General features: G+C 49.8%; 1 protein-coding gene across 5 annotated transcripts in view; it reads left to right on the forward strand.

Annotated features, from left to right (window-relative positions):
* Positions 1-23,436, forward strand: part of LOC138511228 (long-chain-fatty-acid--CoA ligase ACSBG2-like) — a 1,364,724-nt gene that overhangs the window by 1,210,866 nt on the left and 130,422 nt on the right. For all 5 annotated transcript variants that reach the window (XM_069626768.1, XM_069626770.1, XM_069626769.1 and 2 more), the window contains one exon: positions 19,563-19,809. In XM_069626768.1, coding sequence (XP_069482869.1) covers positions 19,563-19,809 — 247 coding nt within the window. The remainder of the gene's footprint in view (positions 1-19,562; positions 19,810-23,436) is intronic.

Here is a 23,436-nt window from a genome sequence, read left to right on the forward strand (position 1 = left end):
AGTGCCTCGAATTGCACGAGTCACTTTAATCAATGGCTCCCCACATACTTCCCCACCAACCGAATGCCCACATTTCATCCGAATAATAATATCAATCAAACAACTATCGAATACAATGAATTTGGCCTCTTTCCTTATACTGTCACTCTGCATCCCAGCTGGTTCGGCCTGTAACGTTGAGGACATGTCACTCACATGAAAGGTAGAATCTCTGATATCGTCTTCCGCTATTTTCAGTGATATTGATGGTGTTTCATTGTCATCCACTTCATTCTCTTCCATTGCAACATCTGTTCCTTCTCCGGCAATGGTTGAATAGGACAATTTCTTCAACTTTCTCGCGGTCTTAGTTTTTGCGGGTGTGGATTCTGTGAATTGATCTCCGACTGCATCCGAACTACCAGGAGGACATTCACTATCAATGGCTGGTGGTGGTATAGCTCCGTTGTCAATCACTTCATATTCTTCCCGTTGGCACGATGCATCTCCAGTCTCAAGTCCCTGCCAAAAGGTTTGACAAGCAACATCTCTCGTCGCTTCACTGTCTGTGTAGATCTAGTTCGTACACCCACTCGCAACTAGAGGACAGATTGGAAAAGGGATGTTCAGTTTAAACACAACTTACAGTATTGAACTATTAACAGTGAAAAACAACATAATATAGTGACCAGGACACTAACCTTCTTTTGCTTTCTTTTCTTTGAAACTTTCTTGCCTCGAACTTCAACATCAGGACGCTGTTTCTCCGACTCGTGTGTGCATGTCTCCACTTCTTCTTGCGCTGCAACGACTATATTTTCATAAGCACATCCATCACGCACTGACGCTCCATCGACTCCCTGAAACATAGAACTTTCATTAGTATGTATAATAATATCGAAAACACAAAATGTACTTGGGGACCAATACACACGTACATCTCAATAGCAAAACACGAATGAACGCTTTGTGTAGAACATTCAAACGACAATTATTCACGCATTGTTGATCTAGTTAGAAGGAACTGTCAAGATCCATACCTCGGGCTCCTCATAGACTTCCATTGATGATATTATTGAAGATGATGCTTCAGTAACTCCCTGAAACACAGTAATTGCATTAGTATGGTTTTCTATTTTGTTAAAAAGAACATAAACTTTGTGCAGGCGTCAACGGCTCATCTAAATAGACCTGCACAAATGATCAGTTGTCTAAAATAAATAATGGATATGTAAATATGATTCGATTTGCTCGATCGTTGGAAGTGTCACCACCCAGAGATCTGCATCAACTACTAGGGGTGATGTTCTTGTAGAAGAAGCTCCGTCATCTCCCTGAAACATAGTACTTGCGTTAATAAAGAAGGAAGTATAGCGGATGTAATCACGTCATATGATTTCGCTTGATCGAACTGTCAGTATCCATACCTCGAAATGCATAAGAACATCAAGGGACGATGTAACTGCGGTGCACACTTCTGCAAGCTGTTGCGCCAACCCGTAACTGCATGCTCCCCCTTCTTCTTGGACTAATACTCCATCGACTCCCTGAAACATAGGACTTTCATTAGTAATGAACACAATATTGAAAAAAGAAGACACACAGGAGGGCGACGACAGAAGGACATATCAATGGCTAAAAACGAAAGAAACATTGTGTGTAACAATCACGCTACAAGAATGCAAGATCTGATGATCTCCATCGATGGAACTGTCCGGAAACGTACCTCGAGCATCTGAGTGACATCAACGGTAGTCGTCAATACGTTGGACTCCTCAGCATCTCCCTGATAGACAGTACTTGCATTATTTTGGATAACAATAATTATAACTGAAAACAAAGACTAGAGGACGAGTACAAGGGTGTACCATTAGGTAAAATAATTACACGATAAATTAAAACTATTGATTTACATGCCTAAAACAAGTCAGTGGCAGAATAGCCAAGTAAGATTACCCGATAGGCGCTTGAAGTGGCTGATGACTGCAATAACGACACGGATGGAGAATCTTCCGCCTTCATATTGAGTGGATACATAAATGGGGAAATTATTGTTAGCTAATGCTACACACTACCACAAGGCCGAGAGATAAATACGTAAACTTGACTCACCAGTGGAGGGATGTGGACGAATAGAGTGGGAATAGCGGTTGAGAGCAATTTTCGCCTCGCTCGCGGTGTGTTCTTCTTTATTAGCAATGATGTGGAGTACATGTCAGAGGTAAAGTGCCTGCTGCAGATGCGGTATCGATCACCCCTCTTGTCCGCAAAGACTTCTAAGACTCTACTTTCAAGCTCAGACGGTGGATATCCGCAATATCGGACCCATTCTCTTATCTGATCTATTGTCTTAGGGAAAACATGCATTATAGTACCTTCAGATTTATTATGGGTCTTCGAAGGGCAACCGCCAATGGAACAGGCAGGCATTGTGGAAAGTTCTGTAAAGTAAAGATCAACAATTCTCTATGAATACCAATGTAAACTCAGAACATGTGACTAGTTCCTTGCATGTACTGTCTTGAACGAAAAGAAATTGGACGCAAAATGATTATGGTACATGGCCTTACCTTGACGAACAAACTGTTAGATGCAGGGATCAGAGTAGTTTCTTGTCGTAGAACAGGGAGCAGTTCACAGGTTGCAAACTGAGGAGTTTCCTCGAAGTGGTCACGGAAGTTCACATAGACTAAGAGCAGATAACCAGCACCTTCACGGGTTGACTAGCAAAGCGCAAAGAAGTGCTCATTAGAAATATGAAGTGGGTTATAAAGAATTCGAAACAGGGGTGTGTTTGTGAATGAATGACGTGTATATGTCGTGGCATTATGCGGTTTGCAGGGGGCCGTCCAGCGTGAGGGGGGATGCTTGGCAGGAGACACGGGGTCTGGAGGTAGACATGGGAACAACAACCCATGCTCTATAGACCACTTTGAAGTGTACATGGTCTTTGGCACCTAGGCAGTTAGTCAGCAGCAGGCTGGCCTGTGGTGGCAAGGCGGCACGGGCCAGAGGGGGTCATCTCTGTACCCGGTGCCCAAAAGGATGATTTATTATGATCAACCATATTGATTATTTACCTATAACCATGTTTTGTATCAATAAAATCCAACGGCGTTCCTTTTATTGCCAACGCTTGAACAAAGTGGTGTGGTAAGTATTTTTGGGGGAGGAGGCAAGGCCGGGAGGCTTGATGCCAACCCGCAAAATAACATATGTATGTCTGCTGCATATGGGTTCAACGGTTATGTGGATTGAAGGTGGGCGGCCAGCGTGAGGGAGGATGCTGGCCGGAGACATGTGGTGTGACAAGACAAGGCACAGGAAGACTATTCAATGGAGACACACTAGATTCGTTTAAAAAATCAAAACAACCATTGTTAAAATATATGTTGGGTTTTATTTTAGATCTTAATTTCAATTGAACATAAATAATAAACATTACACATTGTAAAGTTCCGGTTGCAGCACATCCAGGGAAAATCCGCGGTATTGTCCACTGTCGCTGGGGAAATGTTGTCTAATGGCAAGTACCGCACAGGCAGGTATTACTCTCCGAACGCGGTGTCCGAGCCTCCCGTGAAGCCACCAAGTGAAGCAACGATAGGCCACTGAAGCCACCAAGTGAAGCAACGATAGGCCACCAGCATGTACCACCTGTGAAAACGAAAGATGCAAACTGTATTAAAATGACAAAACTTTCTTATCACTGTCGATTCAGGTAAAAAATGTCATTCTGCTTTGAAAAAAATTCTATCTAGAAAATGCACAATATGGAACCAATTTACATGCATTCGAATGATATGTAGATGTAATTTTACATGTGGGAGACGACCATGACTTAGTAGTGGCATCACTGACATCACAACCAGAGTATACTTACTCGTTACTCGGATTACGCGGACGAACAGTGCCGCGAAGTTCGTGCATAAGCACCATCATCATCCTCAACACGGTCCGTGAGAGGCAGGCTTCCCTGAACTCTGGCAGCTCGGTGATGCATTGCGGACTTGGCTCGCCTTCCGAAATGTAGGCCAAGCACCCGGAATTTTCACGGCAGCAGCAGTTCTCCTCCTCAGTTGGCATTAGCTCGCACCGATTGCACGTGCACCAGGTGGAGACGCCGTCCATGCGACATGGTCCAGGCTCTTCATCCGTTGACTGGTCCTCCCAACTGCCGTCCGAATCCCCATCGTTTTCGCGTGCTTGCCTTTCCAGTAGTTCTTCCTCGGTGTACTCGGGCTCGTACATATACGGCATTATTGTAGCCATTGTGTGGTAAAGAAAGTAAAATAATTTACAGAGATGGTACAGGTGTTCACAAGGCCTAGAAGCGGCGAAGGTAGCTGACCAGAGCACAGAAACGAGTCACAGAATACTCAAAGTAACACAGAGAGAGTAATGGAATCGAAAATCTGCTGCTGTGTGTTGTGAAACGGTGTGTTAATACTTATAGAGGAAAGAGGCGTCCTGCCATTTCCATGGCGACACTTCATTAGCTGAGGCGCAGCGATTGTTGACACGAAACGTGCTTTGGCGTTGTCAAATGGGCGGTACGCGTCTGCTGATGTCAGGCTCGGGCGGGGGTTTTGATTTAGTGACGCAAAAGCAGGTGAGCCAGGGCGATGGGGGGAAATGATAGGATTATCAGAAAATGGCGGCTGATTTCGAGTGCGTTAATGGACGAAAAGTCGGGTAAGGTCCATAGGAAAGTTTTCTACGATCTACCGAGTTATGCTTAAAAATACATGGCCGAACCGTAGGGACAATAAAAAAAAAAGTCCCGGAACTATCCTTTAAGTGCTTACACGTTTCAGATTCTGTCATTCTCTTGTAAGAATCATGTAGTCTGGCATCATTTAGACAATATTGTGCATTTTTCATGCAATGGGCGGAAGGGCATCCTCCTAGCTGGGACCTTCGTTTTAGTGGAAACCTTGGGTCAGTTGTGTTCTGAGCCCATAGCCTCTGTAGACCTGCTCCTGGATTCCTGTATACATGCTTTCCCTGACCTCAGAGCACAAAGGATTAGCCCATTGCCATCACTTTGTACCGGGGAACCTTTTACGGTATTTCGCAATGACATGGTGGTATTGCAAACTTATCCTTCATTCTGAAGTTTCCATCACATTTTCAAAGTAACTCCCAAGACATTTTTTTTCCTTCATTGGGGTCCCAGGACATGAGGCTTCTTAGGCTTCTATTGTCAGATTGATGGTATCCTGCACTCTTACGGCTTAACGGGCACAGAACATTCCTGCTCCTGAAGGTCTTCTTGCACATTGATCTAATGGAGACTCGGTGGCTTTTCATAAACCTTACACTTCACGAAGTGTCAGTGACAAGTGTTTGGTGTGTACTATGTCCGTGTAGCTTCCTGCTGTGATCTCTCACTTCATTGATGGTGAAACTGCAGAACATTCGGCTTGTAATAGCCTGACATTGTTATGGGACAACGCTGACTTACTGGCCCTTTAACGAAGGAGAAGGTGTTTTCCTTAAATCCGGTCACACGCGTGATGTTCTCGCTCGAAGTGCAAGTGACAAGTGTTTGGTGAAGGGTGAAAAGTGGAGCTGGGTTCCCCCCACCCCTTCAAAAATGACCCTCCCACATTGGAAGGAAGAACTGCACCTCTTCCCCTCCTCCGCCCACCCCTCTGTCCTTGACCTACATGACCGGACCGTAAACAAATGAAACGACTTAAACACCATTAGATGTTACTGAACCCCAGAGCCAACCAGGAACTGAATCGCAAATGGGTACCATAGGTAAACAGCAAAACATAAGGAAGAGCAATAAGAAAAACAACAAGAAAAAGGAGAGGACTTTAAATGAGGCAATAACAAACTGGATAACGCGGACCAGAAGCCGATTGCAGAAGTGGGGGGCGGGGGGAGTCTCAATCTGTGAAGAGGTTTCTGCGTGAGATGAAGTGGAAGATGTGGGACAAATGGCTCCTGGAGACCTGGAAAACCATGTAAAAATTGCTGAAGTATCGGCGCCTCGTGCAACCGTAAGATCAATGGATATTTTTACATCCAGCAAAGACCCCATTTTGAATATGCGGCAACGCCATGGAAAAAGATTCCCGCCTACATATTAATGGATCCGATTTTTTTGTCACTGATGCACAAGATCTTGCCACTTAGAATATTAAATACTAAAGACTTTAAATTCTTTGAGCCAATTAAAAACACAGTGCACCAGAGTAGTAGAGTGCATTGTACTGTTGTTGAAACTGCACATTTGATCAGCAGTCACAAAAATAGATTCCTAGACTTAGGCTATGAGATTGACCCAGTACTGGCCCCACTCCCTGTTAGGACAACCACAAAATCGAGTGCGGATTACCTGTGGGATAAATTGCTGCCCGGCAGCAGGGAGGGTCGGAATGTCCAGTGCCCAAACACACTGCAAGAAAATATGGGAATCTTAAGCTGGTGTGTTCAGAATAATGCATGCAAACCTATGCCGAACAACTGAAAATGGACAAGTTGCTCATGGAATACCAGAGGCTTTGCCCATCTATTGAGCACAGCAGGGTCTCTGGACTTGTTGCTGGCGGATATCTTTTTACTACAGGAGTGTTGGTTGCTTACAGAATTATTGATGGGTTCCAGATGTTTCAATTACTGGCCGACAAAGGCCCAAGGAGCGCCCTTATGGAGGTCTCACAATTGGAATTAAATACTCAATACCGGCCACAAGAATTCCACTCTCCAAAACAAATTCCAAAATTCTTGCTCTAAGGATCAGCCTGACTCAAGGCATGGGTAATTATACTATTATAAACCTCTGCGATCCTGCAGGCCCCTCGTTCACCCATAGCATTATTGGAGGTACCACAGAAATTTGGGGTAATCTAAATTCTGAAAGAATACCAGAAAAGATAATAATTGGGGGGGCATTAATGCTAGATGTTGTTGCAGCAAGGAACTTAATGAAACCGAATTATGTAAGTAGTCTCCCAATAATGAAGAAAGTATGTATGACAGGGAAGGGAAGCTTGTTTTTGGATACCCTCTTAGACTGGGATTGTGTCATGCTAACTGGGTAAGTCTGTGGGGATAGGCCGGGCCATCCCACTTGGAAAAGGGGACAGTCAACATCCACAGTAGACTATTTCTTTCATAACGAGGCGGTTTTTCTACAAGTAAAGAAGTTGGTAGCAGAAGAGAATATGTAGAGTGACCAACCCATGATTACACTCACCATTTCAGGCTTTGGATCTGAAGTTGACTCCAAATTCGGCAACATGGATGTTAATCGTGGCAGCAACAGAATCAGATGGTCTGAGAAAAATCTGGATAAAGTCCACAAATTGTATCAACCCAGACAGCAGATCAAATTAAAAACATTCTTGGGCTTTCGGCAGACTCCATTGAAACCTGGATTAAGGAAACCATGTCTGAGTTGACGATACAGGAAGCTATGTAATGCTGAACAAACCGGGTAAGAGGGTACAATATGGAAAAGTAATTCAGGATGCAGGATGACACATAAGGCAAGAGATTAGGGGAATCAAGCAGGCAGACCTCGGTGTATTGTCCAGCCACCGAGCCTGTCGCATGGCACAAAATAGATGCAGCCAATTGATCAAGGGCTGGAAATCTTCTCACAGAAATGCTCAATAGCAATACCTTCTAAAAGCAGTGGCCACTTAAGGCGCAAAAAAAGATGAGGAGCTTATTGACGAAGTTCAACTCTGTTAAAGCTTTGCAAATTACAAGTTGTATTGGTGAACAGGTTTGGGCTAAATTCTTAGGCGAAGCATTTACTGCAGCAAAGGCCACGGGTGCAACACCTTCCCTCACTAAGAGTAGCTTTGAATTAAATTACTATCTAGCGGCTATTGGAACAAAAATTCATAAACTCAAAAACTCAAGGGCAGCAGGCCCAAAGGGCCTAGCGCACACAGTATTAAGAAGATCTGCAGCCTACCGGTCTAAGGTGCTGATTACTCTCTTCACAGATTTTGTTAAAGAGAACAGAGTTCCTTGATTGCACTGTATGCAGATGAGAATGGCCTGAAGCTAAACTTTGAAAAAACGAAATTTATGCATTTTGCTCCTAAAAACATGCCAATACCAAAATTCATGGTATGAGGTAGAAACCTCATATTGAACAGGTAAACCAATAAAAGTACCTAGGTCTAGATCGAACGTCTGACTGCGACTAAGCTGCAATCATTGGCGAGAAGAAATGCAAAGCAGCTGCCCTGACCTTGGTAATCGCGAGGTGCATCAAGGAGACTTCAGGTTTCAGGTTATATGGCATATTGACCCTTTATAGGCAAAGTTTTTGTGCTGCTATATTATATAGGTTAAAGGCACTATGCATGAAAGATCTATCCTGGTTGAAGGTTCGGGGGGGAAAATATTAGGAGTGTCCTGGGGGTGGTCCTTAGCATACCAATAGAGATAATTAGGCTGGAGCTGGGTCTGATATCACCAGTAGCCCAAGTCTTTAAAAAAAGCAGACTACTATACTTAAAAGCTAAACTATCCCCAGTTTGTCCACTACTGTGACATCTTAGTAAGGAACGAAGCAGGGAATATACTAACAACCTTGCTACCTTGGCAAACAAGGTTTTTAAAACCGTGGAACGGAACCCTAAATTGGAAGAGCGCTACCACATTCTTTATCGCAAAACTGGAAAGGTGGGATTGGTTTTCCAATTATAGCCATCTGAGTGCATTAAAAAGCTACGGCGAGGAGAGGCCTTACCTGGCGCACACCTTCAGAGAACCTCAGGGCTACCTGAAATTGTACCCCGGGCCCGCGTTACACAGATTTCAATTACTTTTACGAATTAACAAACTATCAGTATTGGCTACATTGGGACTGGAACGTTCTATTCCCAGACAATCCAGGAACTGTCGCTTATGTCATGTCCCAAGTAACAAATGTGATTCTGCCCGCCATGTTTTGACCGAATGTAGAGAATTTGGCCCCTTGTACATGAATCTCCTTGGGCCATATGTTGTAAAATATGACGAGATAAAAAGTGAGTGTTTGGTCATTGTGATGCTGGAAATGCATCGGAGGGACAGGGCCTCCGTATCCTTGTCCTTTACTGCCTTTTTATCGTGTTCTGTCGTGTTTTCCGTGCAGGAGTTCATGTGGGACTCCTGGCGGTGCAGCTCTCTTTTGGTTTGGTGAACAGACCCGTGGGATACCCTTACGGCACCCATGGGTGGGGGGTACAAACCCTGTGCCCCTAGTGTATGTTTTTGTGCACCTGTGGGTGGCCCGCAGAGCAGGGTATGGGCTGGTGGCAGCTCCATGCTGAATTTGACAGGTGCGCTGAGTATCCTCCATTTTGGGATACCCTGGCCCTGCCATTGGAGTCAGTTGATTCCTGATGGAAAACAAGACGGCCCCTGTGGCCTCTTGCTTTCTATTACCTGTTACCTTGTTTTCCCAAAGTCCTGGGAAGCCCTGACTCTGTCCCTTCCCCCTGACTGGCTGTTGGGTGGAAGTTCCATATATGGTGGTGTTGTGAAGTCCAGTCCAGACTGACTGGAGCCTTCCCAGTGACTGTATGTTTTGGGTACGCCCTGTGGGTGGGAACTGGGTGAATGGAGTGTGTGACCAAAATGCACTTCTTGTTGTGGCTGTCTGGTTTCTGGTATGAGAGACAGACTGAGACAGCCCTGCCCGAAACTGGCCTGAATGCAGTGTGTAGTGTTGAATGGCTGGGTACTTGTCCCATTCCACATTCCTTGTTGTGAGAGTCTGAGAGGGAGGAGGTGGGCCTGAATGCACTGTGTGCCTGATTGGCTGACTGCATGAATGCCCTTCTGTATAATTGGCTGCTGAGTGACCCAGCAGTGTGGATGAGAGACAAGATAGTATATCTGGGGAACTCTCACCACTGGAAATTGTTCAGAAGCTGTGTCTACACTTGAAGAGTAACTGGAACTGCTGATCCTCGACTCCCAGCTGGAAGACGAAGACTTGCTGTTGCATTTGCTTCGGCCTGATCTGAAAGCTGCCGAACTCGTCAAGGACTGATCCGAGAGAGGACCTGGTAAGGTGCCCTCTTCCCGTGCTCCGAGGGACCATCGAGCACCGCTAACCTTCGCTGAAGCTCCCTGGGAGTCAGACCCTCGAAAGGCTGCCGACCCGAGACGGGACCGATGAGGGGAACGAAGCAAAGCACCCGGACCTCCCCGCTGTCGAAGTCCATTGCCGTCGACCAGGGTTTGCAGGTTTGTGTAACCGCTGGAGGCCCTTCGAAGTTGTGTTGCCCAGCCGTGGGGACCACTTGACGCCGTGCCGCCGCCGACCGGAGCCGCCTGCTCCTTTGCCTAAGAACATTTGAATCGAAGGACTCCCTTGACCACAACGTCGACCGCTTTGAAGTAGAGGACGACCAACGCGCCGAGGAGAATCTGCCGGTGAGTTTCCCGCCACCTGAAGGCCACAAAGACTTGGACTCGACACCCTTGTCAGGCCACAGTTCTTCTGAAACTCTTTGCGGTCCTGAACAATCCTTCGCCGTGGTGCCCCGGACACCTCATCCTAGCAGGAGGTCGCTGACGAGCACCGCCTGGATCGACATCGGGGTCTCGGCACCCTTGAACTTCTCATCGTCGAAGACAAGTTCACCATCTTCGACGCCTCTCGACGATCCGTGGCTCCTGCTTTAAAGGGAGTCACTCAAGAAGGATCCTTCGCGTCTTCGAAGAACTCTACTCCACCAGGTACATTGGGCGGGTGAAACCTTAATAGGAGGAAACCAGGCTATTGAACAATATATGGACTGGGCTTGTGCTATATATCTTTATTTTACAGGTTGCCCAGGTGGGTGGGGGCGGGGGATCTCCACACAGAACTGTGTCTAGGTAACAGGGCCAGTATTCTGCCAATTGTGTCAACCATCTTGCTTTCCCTCCTATCTCTATTGCTGGTTTCCGCGTGTAACGCTCACCTGATTCTCGCAGAGGCGCCGGTCTTGACTGGGCGACTACCGTATCTCCAAAGGTGATGTGTAGCACCCGGTTGGCTCTTGGGCTGGACCTCTGTGCACTGTATGCCTGACGTGTAGAGTAAGATGTCTGCAGATAGAAAATATGGGGTTAATGAACTGGGGTTATTGGGGTGTCCCTATCTCTTTCCTCTTCTCCTCTCCTGTAGACCCCCAAAGGTTAACGCTCTCACCTTGGGTAAGTGAATGCCGAGCTCTCCATCTGCCTCGGGGCAGGGTGCTGTAACCAGTTTCTTCACTGGATAGGTAGCGCAGGCCTCTTGACTTCAGAGGACTGCTGTCCGTCGTTTACTGCACGAACGGTAAGTTTCGAGTCATTCAAATGTCTTTAGAGTCTTTAGTAATGATGTCTCTTGTTTTGCAGGGTTCCGGCGATGGCGGATGACGGGCTGAAGTGAGTTAAAGATGGAGCCCGTGTGATGAATAGAAGCGCCTGGAAGCACGTAAGTAAGCGCTTGTTGCCTGCTTCACGATGCGCTCTAACTGTCTTTTTATTTTGCAGGTAAGAGTTCGGAGCGGCTGCAGGGTGCCGGAATACCCACTGGATTAGATGTGGAAAGGAGTAATGGCACGTGAGTATTAAAGTTCCCCAATGTCTTTAAACGCACCTTGTTTTGTCTTTCAGATGCGGGATGCAGCGCCAAAGGCCTCCGGAGCGTGCGAAGAGTAGGTAAGCCTTTGCCTTTCAGATGCTGGAATGCTAACCTGTTCTTTCTTGTCTTTCTAGGTGTTGCTGAAGACTGGATTCAGGATGGTAAGCCTTTTTCCTTAGGCCCAGGACCGGATGCAGAAGACACGATGAGCGTTCTGCTGCAGAGGTTGCAGAATAACGCAAAGCAAGATTCATCCACCGGGTGTGGTTTAAATAGCCTCCTGTAGTGCTTCGGTGTCTCCTTCCACAGCCACGCCTAGGTAAGAAAAGAGTTCCTGCTTTCCAGAAGAGTTCCAGTGTTCTGAATCTAGGGAGTGGCTCCAGCCCCACCCAACAGGAAAAGTAGTTCCAAACAGAAGGGGATCAGAGGCTCAACTGGCAGGCAAGTAAGCAGCATGGTCTGCTGCAGGTAAGTCCACCCAAGCATTATGAGCCCGGCGCTTCCAGCGCTGGGACTGGGCATATTTATGAGCCTGGTGCCACTGGCGCCAGGACTGGGTCCAAAAGGTCCCAATTGGGACTGGTTGGCACTCGGAACCTGGGTTATGGATCTGCTTCCAAGGGAGTTGGGAAAACCCTGACCTTTTGGAAGCAGAGATCATGACACCGCGTGATTGATCTGTGTGACATTTTAACCGTACATTTGATGCACTTTAATGAGATTTGATAACATTGGTGGTACCACTTTAGAATTATATATATTTATCATTGTTGATTTCCGAGTACAAAGTGTGTTATTGTGATTGTGTACATACCTTTGAATATTAATTATATAAAGACTGTTTTCAGTAATACAGTGTGTGGACATTACTTTGTGGGGGCTTGGGGACTACATTGTACTTAAGAACCATCCTGCATCACCTCCTGAGAAGCTAGGCCTTGATTGCTCGTCCATTGCTACCGTAATAGAGATTCCTGGGTGGGGTCTTCTGTGCCTCTCCTCTACCATATAGAGAGCAGAAGTACAGACACACCCCTCCAGTCTTTACAGTCATATTGCCTAAACACAGGGAATAAATATGTACATATTGGTCTTCATCAGGTCTGGAAGGCAGTTGTAACCTCGGGGAAGCTTGATAGGCCAAGAAACCAGGCTAGTGGAAATTTGAAAATAGTCGACTAAGGAATAACCATCAACTGTAAAGCCATATGCTCACATTTTATATGAAAAGGAAGCGTAAAATGGAAGTGATATATTTTTAAAGGAAATGATGTGTGCAAGTATTTTTTTTTAATTTATTTGAACTGTACACATAAAATAAATTAAACCTTTACCAATTGATGTGCTCTTAAGTAGGCAAAGTGGCTATCTACTGAAGCCTTCTTTAAACACTTTTCCTACAGACACAGGTTCAAGGGGCAATTCCCAATTCAGACAAACTGTTCTATGCATCTTCTTTGGCTGACGAGTAGCCCAACTTGTTTGATCTGTGCATTTGATGGGCATTTTACGTTTTGTGGGCATTCTTTATTGGTGGCTCTGTTGCTTTTATGGTAGGTTTTAGCCTGGTGTTTCAACGGATTTGCTTTCAGAAGACTTACCTAAAAAACAGTTTTGCGTCTCTGTGCAATTTTCTGTCTAACAGTGCCTCACTGGCACAGACCCTATATTTTTCCAAGATTTCAACGAACCACACCACTGTGTGGTGGGTGTTATAGTATATGGGAGTTGTAAGAAGTAAAACTGATGTGTTTTTTTTTTTCCTTTTTAATTTTATTGCTTGTGAAATGCTTTACTGAAAACATAAATGGAAATGGGCACCACTACTGCGCAAAAGAGTATGGTGCTGCTTTGAGGCCTTCATCCGATCAATTTATGAATCGGTTTCCAACTATCTAACTTTATTAGCCCAGTTTATAAAGACTGTTAATAGCATAACAATGTTTCTCCAGCATGGGGTCTGGCACGGATTCACATGCTCGTGAATATTCCCCGTCGTCAGGTTGGGAATCCTCGGTAAAGGAAAAAATCAGTATCAGTTGCGTTTCTGATCTGTCTTTCTTAGTAGTAACCAATCACTAGTCTCTGGGTCATACTGCCCCCAGCCAATGACTGCCTCTCTCTAAGCCCCGCCCCTGGCAGCCATCCTCAGATTTTTACTGCACGCTCAAGTGTTGGGAGTCCTTGTGCTATAGCTCTCGAGCTTTTACTGCGTTTTTGCTTTTTCAAAGAGATTCATCTCATTTTTCGGTTTAATCGAGCCTCCAGCTCCACCGTTTCTACTTCCAATGAACAGGGACCCGTTTCGGATTTATCTACGCCCCTCAAGGGTGAAGTTTTCATCGAGTTACGCTTCTTGGAGGATTCCAGAAGTTTCTGAGGCCTACCTCGTGGACGAGAAGAACATGGCCTAGGAGAAGGGAAGCTCGACTCCCGGCAAACTGTTTAGGATCTGCCCTGGATGCAACCTACAAAATGTGTTCAAGGAGGACGAGCATTCAAAATGCCTTTACTGCCTCCACAAGGACAAAATGCACGTGGAGAAGGACTGTGCGGTTTGCATGAACATGTCGGATCAGACTGAGGGATCGCCGGACACGTCTCTCCAACTGGCTGGAAGGCAAGAGCCAAGCAGGTGAGAAGAAGTAGTCCAAGCGGTCTTCTAAGTCCTGTGAGGGCGCCCCGGCGACGGGGGCCCAACAGAAGGCAAAGCACTGCGAGTCCGGGAGCGCCGAACGGTCGGGCTCCTCGGCTGCCAGGTAGGGCGCACCTTCACCGACTCCATCAACCGCGAGCCAACTCTCTGGCTCGGTGAAGAGAAAATCGGAGAACCCGGCTAGGCTTCTGCAGAGGCCCTGGTTGATCTCGAAGGAACCGGCCGAGGGGGAGCGAGGCGGTGACCCTGCCCCTAAAGTGAAGGCCTCAAGCACGCCAAAGGCGGCGAAGTCCTTGATCCACCCGGCTAAAGCTTCTATTGAGGGAGTCGCTGCAGCCCTGGCAAAGCCTGTGGAGGCTATCCCAGTGGAGGTGACCTCGGGGCCCAGAGTTTCCCTGCCTCCGCGGAGGGAATCCTCTTTTAAGCCCATCGAGAAGACCCCCATGAAGACCCCGGTGGAAAAAGAGGGGGGTGGTGACAGTTACGGATACAACCTCTGAGGAGGAACTGGCCGAGAATTTGGAAGAGGCCCAGCCCCACGGGAGGAATCCCGAGGAGGGGGACGACGAGGTTCCCGTGGAGGAACAACCGTCGCTCCCTTCGCAACCTGAGCCTCAGGACAACTCAGCGGCCATTTTGACGGCAATCCAAGCCTTTTGCACGGAGATGAGGATGAGACAGCCCCTACCCCCGACGGACGACCCAGTGCACAGGGTCCGTCGGGAAGCCCTCTGTACAAGAGGAGAATTCATCCAGTGCCCCTTTAGCCCTCACGGCCTTCTCAGCCTTTGTCGCCTTCCCCGATCCCGAGGGACGACACAGGAACGGACACATCCACAACGGGGACGGATGACGACGGCAGTGACGATGGGATTAGCCTCCTGTCTCCGATTCCTCGGGCGTCCACGCACGACGAGATTGGCTCCTTCCACGCCATGATTGTCAGGCCATCCAAGCTTTTTCAGCTCTGCCCTGAGGAGAAGGAAGGCTTCCTCTACCAATGGCGCGAGGCCAAGAGGAAGACTTTCCTTGCGGTGCCGTTGCTGGTTGACATCTGGGATGAGGGTCTTGCCCTCCTCAAGAACCCGTCCACGACACCTGCCAAGAGGGACCTGTACGAGAAGAAGTACCGGGTCCCCAATGCCTCCCCGTTGTGACTTAGGGCGCAGCCGACCCCGGATTCGGTCGTCTCAGCAGCGGCCAAGAAGAAAGCAGGGGCGGGGGGGCACCGGCTTCATCCTCAGCTTCCCCACCGGATGGTGAGGGAAAGAAGCTGGACGCCGTGGGACGAGTCATCTCGTCGGCGGCGACAACACCGATTAAGGCGGCCAACGCCCTAGCGATTGTGACCCATTTCGACAGGGAATTGTGATACAAGATCGCCCCCCTGTTGGACTTCCTCCCAGACAAGAGGGCAGAGGCCCTGGCGATCCTACAGGAGGGTGAGGTGGCGTCGGGCAACGCCAGAACTGTGGCCACGGACATTGCCGACAACGGTTTCCACCAGTTGGGCAACAGCGTTTGCCTTCAACGGCGGGGGTGGCTCAAGGCGACGGATTTCCGCCAGGACGTGCAAGCCAAGGTTTTGGACATGCCCTTCGATGGGAACGATCTGTTTGGAAAGACTGTGGATGAGTCACTGCAGGCCATCAAGACCGACACGAAGACTTCTCTGGCCTTGGGAGTTCTGCAGCAACGGCGGCCGCCCTTTCGGAACTCCGGAGGCAAGCAAGATGCCTCCAAAGGATTCGGCGGTGGCTTCTCGACCTGCCGTCAGGCGGCCCGCTCCTCGTCGCAAGAAACCTACAGGGGACGAGGCAAGTCAGGTGGATCTCGGCGTCGTCGCCAGGGAGGCAAGGCTGCTTCCAAGCAAGACTAAACCGGCCGTCGCGTCAGGCCCCCCACCCCCAAGTTCGTCAGCGTGTGGGAGTCCATCTCCACCGACCGTTTGGTGCAGGATGCCCTGGCCCACGAGCACACTATGGAATTTCTAAAGAAGTGCCCCCGAATTCCGCCAGTGGCCAGGAAGGGAAAACCATGTCCCTCAACTGCTGTTAGAGGTAAGGGCGATGCTCAAGAACGGAGCCATCGAGCTCGTCCCAAAGAGGCTCCGGGGCTCTGGAGTATACTCAAGATACTTCCTCGTCAGAAAGAAGACAGGAGGTTGGCGCCCCATCCTGGACGTGCGTCGGCTAAACAAATACATCAAGGCACAGAAGTTCCGGATGGTCACCCTCCAGCACGTGCTGGGCCAGCTGGAGGAAGGCGACTTCCTATCGTTGTTGGATCTGGAGGATGCGTACTTTCACATCCCCATCCTAAAAGGACACCGAAAGTTTCTCAGGTTCGTAGTCCAAGGGCGGCACTACCAGTTCAAGGCCCTCCCTTTCGAATTGAAGTCAGCGCCCAGGGTGTTCACCAAGTGCCTAGCACCAGTGGCGGCGTGGCTGCGCCTGCAGGGGATCCACGTCTACCCCTACCTGGACAACTGGCTCATCCGAGCAGGGACATGGGAACTCGCCGTCGAACACGCAGCAAAGACCGTCCGGCTGCTCACGGACCTGGGATTCTCCATCAACTTCCCCAAATCCCACCTGGTTCCGTCGCAGGTCGCGCTGTTTCTGGGAGCCAACCTCGGATACAGTAGCGCAGTTGGCCTCACCATCGGAGGAAAGAACGCAGGCCATCCTGGGCAAGGTAACTGCGTCTGCTTGCCACGGATGTGGCCAGAGTGAGGTCCATCAAGTCCCTTCTCGGGATGATGTCCTCTTGCATCTATCTGGTGCGCCTGTGCAGGCTTCGGATGCGTCCTCTGCAGGAGTTCCTCGATGCCCGTTGGACGCAAGCGACGGACAGTTTCGAGGACAAGATCTCGCTCAACAAAGTATTCCGCCATGCAATTCGATGGTGGTGCACCCGCGCGCATCTCACCGCGGGCACAGACTTTCAGACCCCAGCATACCAGGTGACGACGGATGCCTCCCTTGAGGGGTGGGGAGCGCACACGGAGATCTTCACGCGAGAGACCTGTGGCTCCTGGAGGAGAGGCCGCTCCACATCAACATACTGGAGCTCCGAGCAGTGTTCTGGGCCCTCAAGTCATTCCTCCCGTCCCTCAAGGGCAAGGTGGTGAGGATCTTCACCGACAACACCACCACGATGTTCTACATCCGGAAGCAGTGACAAACCAGATCCCCAGCCCTGTCCAAGGAAGCCCAGGATCTGTGGCACTGGGCCGTTGCCCAGGGGATGTTTCTGGTGCCTTTTCATCTAGCAGGGATAAAAAACACCATTGCCGACTCACTCAGCAGGGATCTGCGCTCCTACCACGAGTGGGAACTACGCCAGGATCAAGTGGATCAACTCTTCCGACGATGGGGAAAACCCCAAATCGAGCTGTTCGCGACGGCGACGAACTCCAAGTGCCAGAGGTTCGCCAGCAGGTTCCCCCTGCCGAGGAGCATGGTCGATGCTTTTTCGTTCCCGCATTGCTGCTCAAGCTCATCAACCAACTCAAGAGGTCCCGGTGCAGGATGATCCTCCTTGCACCGAGGGGGCCGAGACAGATATGGTTCCCGGACCTTCTGGATTTATCAGCGTCCCCACCAGTCAAACTGTCGACAGACGCAGATCTTCTCTCCAGAGAAGGAGGCGCCATTCTCCATCACGACCTGGAGTCGCTGAACTGGCAGGCCTGGCTCCTGCAGCACTAAAGTTTGGAGGGTACGATATCCCGGCTGACTGCAGAGAGGTTCTTGCAAAGGCCAAGGCGTCATCAACTGTCAAGTGCTACGGACACAAGTGGAAGAGGTTCTCTGTCTGGTGCCGTGCACAGAAGATTAACCCTCTACGGATTACAGCCCCCTCAAGTGCTACCGTACTTACTGGCGCTGGCCAAAGCTGGACTATCTCACGCTTCCATCAAGATACATCTGGCAGTGATTTCCCGATGCACCAGAACTGCAGGACGGTCGTCCCTGTGGTCTCATCGCCTGGTAAAGGAGTTTATGAAAGGACTGTTCTGATCGTTCCCGCCGGTGAAGGCTCCAGTCCCGGCCTGGGAGCTCAACGTGGTGCTGACCAGGCTCATGGGCCTGCAATTCGAGCCCTTGCATTCAGCTCCGTTGAAGTTCCTGTCGTGGAAGACCGAGTTCCTCGTGGCCATCACCTCTGCACGACGCGTGGGAAAGATTCGGGCCCTTTCCTGCAAGCCTCCATACTTGACTTTCCACAAGACGAGGGTGGTGCTGAGGACGCACCCCTCCTTCATGCCCAAAGTGCCATCGGACTTCCATCTCAATGAGCCCTTGGTGTTACCAGTCTTTTTCCCATCGCCTTCGTCGCCGGCCGAGAGGACTTTGCACTCGCTGGATGTAACTAGAGCGCTGAAGTTCTACGTGGAACGAACGAAGAGTTTTTGGAAGACATCAAAGCTGTTTGTGAACTTTGGACCTGTGAACCAAGGGAAGGCTCTCTCGAAGGCTTCCATTTCCAGATGGCTCTCCGGCTGCATCATGCACTGTCATCGGTTGGCAAACGACCGTTGCCCGGCCGTCTGAGAGCCCATTCGACCAGAGCGATCGCTGCTACCATGGCGTTCTTGTCTGGTGTGCCCCTGCTGGTCATCTGCAGGGCTGCTACGTGGAGGACGACGCACACCTTAATGAGATTCTACTGCGTCGACCAGGATTCCAGGGAGGAGTCCAGAGTCGGCCAGGCAGTGCTGCGCAACCTGTTCGCTTAAGGTGAGCCTGGTGAAGGAGGCAAGAGATGCTTAATGTTGACTTTTATGTAATGCTTAATGTTGAGCCTTGCCACCTCCCGTGGTTGTGCATGTGTGTACTGCTATGTATTCATGAGCATGTGAATCCATGCCAGACCCCACGCTGGAGAAGGAACAAGTTACTTACCTGTAACTGTTGTTCTCCAGCATGGGTCTAGCATGGATTCACATGTGAACCCTCCCTCCGTCCCCTCTGCGGCTCTTCACTTGGTCATACTGCCACTTTACGTGCTACCAAATCTGAGGATGGCTGCCAGGGGCGGGGCTTAGGAAGAGGGCAGTCATTGGTTGGGGGCAGTATGACCCAGAGACCAGTGATTGGTTACTACTAAGAAAGACCGATCAGAAACGAAACTGATACTGTTTTTTTCTTTACCGAGGATTCCCAGCCTGACTGGGAATATTCATGAGCATGTGAATCCATGCCAGACCCATGCTGGAGAACAGTTACAGGTAAGTAACTTGTTCCTTCTTTTCCACCTTTGCAGAACTGACTTTGTGCATGAAATCATATTGGTCTGATCTACCATGGACTAAAGCTCACATCCTCCCCTCAGTGTACCACGGATGCTGATACGGGAGAACCCCAGGATGAACTGACCCCGGAAGCACTTCAGTTCTGTCAGCGGCTGGGAAGCAGTGCAAAGCGTGTATCAGAGGTGGTTTGCTCCAAGGATTCGGCTGTGTACAAGGCAATTCAAGAAGGGGTAGACCGAGTAAACCGACGAGCAGCATCGAATGCCCAAAGGGTGCAAAAGTGGATCATCCTTGACAAAGACTTCTCGGTCGCTGGAGGCGAGTTGGGTGAGTGTCCAGATCTGTTTAATGACTGGTGGGTGAGTTTGTGTAAAAGGTTTTGAAGGTTTGTTTTATAATCTATTGATCAGGCCACGTGGAAACTGTTTTAGTAGCGAACACCTTGGCTCCCCTAGAGGTCTTGGTGCATTGAAGACCTAATAAAGGATATATTTGCTTTCAGGATGCTTTCTCTTTCTGAAATGCACGGCTACAAAAACCTTTGGTGATGGGTTGCTTGCATAGCTGGCAACTCTATTACATCACATCTGTAGTAGAAGCACCTATGTGAATGAGTTCCAGGAATAGGTGGATGCGATCACTGTACAGGTTTATTCAAAATTGGTTGCTCCGAAAGATTTGCTGGCAGCCCATGTCATACTTGTAATGTGTACATTTCAGGACAGCAGAGGATTGCCCTTATGACACATTGGCCATTATTACTTCTGGTATTGCTCAGGTAACCGCTTATTCCTTGGTGCCTAAGTTCTGCTGAGTCGTTTGGTGAAATAACTGCACCATTGCTCATTGATATTCATTCAGGCCCAGGCTGACTGTATGTGCCTGAGAGTCTCTACAAGTAAAACTAAAACTGTCCATGCTCGTTTTGCTCATCAAAAAAACTTCTGTCCAACAAATTTCCTTGACTGGCAAACCTTGACCCCTCTTAGTTCAAAGGCTCGCCTGGCAAAGCTTCTTCCATTTGTCGCCAATGAGTATGAACATTTTATCATTCTTGTAAGGTCCTTCAATTACTTTGACACATTTGTTTTAGAGAACAAATCTAAATGTTAATAAAGATGTAAATTGACTCAAAAATAAAGATGGCTAAATACAGGCATAAATGTTGAAAAATAAATACCATAAAACCGGGAGCCTTCTAAAACCCTTCAACTGAGACAAGGCAATGTTCCTTTCTTTGAAGTTGTGGCCAGTTTTTTCTATATCAGTGTGTGCTCATATCAAAATGTCTTATTTTCTGTTAAAAGCAAATAATGGTGGACCAACAAACCTATTTCTTTTTAGATGTGAATATTTTAGAGTGTATATGGGCCAGTACTCTTGTCTGATTTGTGTAGCTGGCCATGAGTTAATAGGTGTTTACTTTATGCAATGCAACAAACAAAAGTATATATGTTTCTCCAGCATGGGGTCTGGCATGGATTCACATGCTCATGAATATTCCCCGTCGTCAGGCTGGGAATCCTCGGTAAAGAAAAAACCAGTATCAGTTTCGTTTCTGATCTGTCTTTCGTAGTAATAACCAATCACTGGTCTCTGCGTCATACTGACCACAGCCAATGACTGCCCTCTACCTAAGCACCGCCTCTGGCAGCCATCTTCAGATTTTTACCGCACGTTCATGTGTTGGGATCCTCGTGCTATTGCTCTCGAGCGTTAGTGCTATTTTTTCGCGCTTTTTCACAAAAACTTCGATTCTTTCGGTCAAAGAGCCTCAAGCTCCACCGATCCTACATCCGATCAACGGGGACCCGTGTCGGATTCATCTGTGCCCCTCAAGGGTGAAGATTTCGTCGAGCTACACTTCGGAGGACTCCAGAAGCTTCTCAGGCCCGGTCTCGGAGATGGCCCAGGAGAAGGGAAGCTCGACGCCCGGAAAGCTGTTCAGGGCCTGCCCTGGATGCCAGCTGCAGAACGTCTTCAAGGAGGACGAACACTCTTTCTGCCTTTACTGCCTTCATGGGGACAAGACGCACGTGGAGAAGGACTGTGCGTTTTGCGGCAACATGTCGGAACGGACCATGAAGGACCGCCATCAACGTCTCGCCAGCTGGCTGGAGGGTAAGAGCCCGTCTGGCGAGAAGAAGAAGAAATCTGAGCGGTCTTCTAAGACCTTTGAGGGCGCCCCGGCGACGGGGGCCCAACATAAGGCCAAGCACCGCGAGTCCGCTGGCACCGGGAGCGCCGAACGGTCGGGCTCTACGGGCGCCAGGCAGGGCGCACCCTCCCCGGCACCATCAACCACGAGCCAACGCTCTGGGTCGGGTAAGAGGAAGGCCGAGCACCCGGCGAAGCTCCTGGAGAGACCCCGGTCGAGCTCTAAGGCAGAGGAGGAGCGTGGCAGTGCCCCCTCCCTCAAGGATAAGGCGGTGAGCGCACCTAAGGTGGTGAAGGCCTTGATCCATTCGACCAAGCCCTCTATCGAAACGGTCGCGGCGGCCCTGGCCCAGCCTGTGGAGGCTGCACCAGTGGTGGCGGCCTCGGGGCCCAGAATCTCCCTGCCTCCTCGGAGGGAGTCTTCTTTCGTGCCCATCGATAGGACCCCCGTGAAACCCTCCGTGGGGAAGAAGGGGGGGCAGGGCGTCGTCGTAGATTCGGCCTCAACCTCAGAAGAGGAACTGATCGAGGTCTTAAGCCACGGCCTAGGCGTGGAACAAGACCAGCCCGTCGGAATGGGCCCCGACGCAGGTGACGACGACGACATCGTCGAGGATACCGACGGGGCCCCTGCTCGCCCGTCGGATTCCCCTCTGCCAGTGCCGCAAGACAACTCAGCGGCCATTTTGTTGGCTATACAGTCCTTATGCTCCGAGATAAGGACGAGACTACCGTTACCGACGGAGGAACCTCTCCCGTCGGGGGATCCAGAACCGGGACCTTCTGGTGTTCCCCCTACCAAGAAAAGAAGGATCCATCCACCGCCTCCTTTTCAACCGTCGCGCCCCGTCCAGCCCTCCTCCCTGTCCACCCGAGGGGATGATACGGGGACTGACACGGCAGCGACGGGTACGGACGACGAGGCATACGACGAGGATTTTCCGTCGTCGCCTCCCACCAGGGCTTCTCCGCCCGACGAGATTGGATCGTTCCACTCAATGATCGCCAGGGCATCCGAGCTTTTCCAACTCTGCCCTGAGGAGAAGAAAAAGGAAGGCTTCCTTTACCAACGGCGCGAGACCAAGAGGAAGACGGTCCTCGCAGTGCCTCTGTTGGACGACATTTGGGATGAGGGCCTTTCCCTCCTCAAGAACCCTTCCACGACGCCAGCGAAAAGAGACCGGTACGAGAAAAAGTACCGGGTCCCGGACTCGGCCCCCCTATGCCTCCGGGCGCAGCCTACCCCGGACTCCGTCGTCTCCGCGGCAGCCAGGAAGAAAGCGGGGGGGGGTGCGGCCTCCACGTCGACTTCCCCGCCGGACGGCGAGGGAAAGAAATTGGATGCCATGGGACGCAGAGTCATCTCGTCGGCGGCGACGACGATTAAAGCGGCCAACGCCTTGGCTATCGTGGCCCGCTACGACAGGGAACTCTGGTACAAGATAGCTCCCCTGCTGGATTTTCTGCCGGACGACAAGAGGGCGGAGGCCCTTGAGATCCTGCAGGAAGGTGAGGTGGCCTCGGACCACGCCATCACCGTGGCGACGGACATCGCCGACACTGGGTTCCGCCAGATGGGCAACGGCGTTTGCCTTCGACGTCGCGGATGGCTCAAGGCTACGGACTTTCGGCAGGACGTCCAGACCAGGGTCCTGGACATGCCCTTCGACGGGAACAACCTGTTTGGGAAGACAGTGGACGATTCCCTTCAGGCCATCAAGGCGGATACTGAGACGGCCCGGGCCCTTGGAGTACTGCAGCAACGGCGGACGCCCTTTCGGAGCGGCGGAGGCAAGG

This window comes from Ambystoma mexicanum, chromosome 6p (assembly GCF_040938575.1).
Source record: "Ambystoma mexicanum isolate Mex_15411 chromosome 6p, UKY_AmexF1_1, whole genome shotgun sequence".
NCBI classification, from domain to species: domain Eukaryota; kingdom Metazoa; phylum Chordata; class Amphibia; order Caudata; family Ambystomatidae; genus Ambystoma; species Ambystoma mexicanum.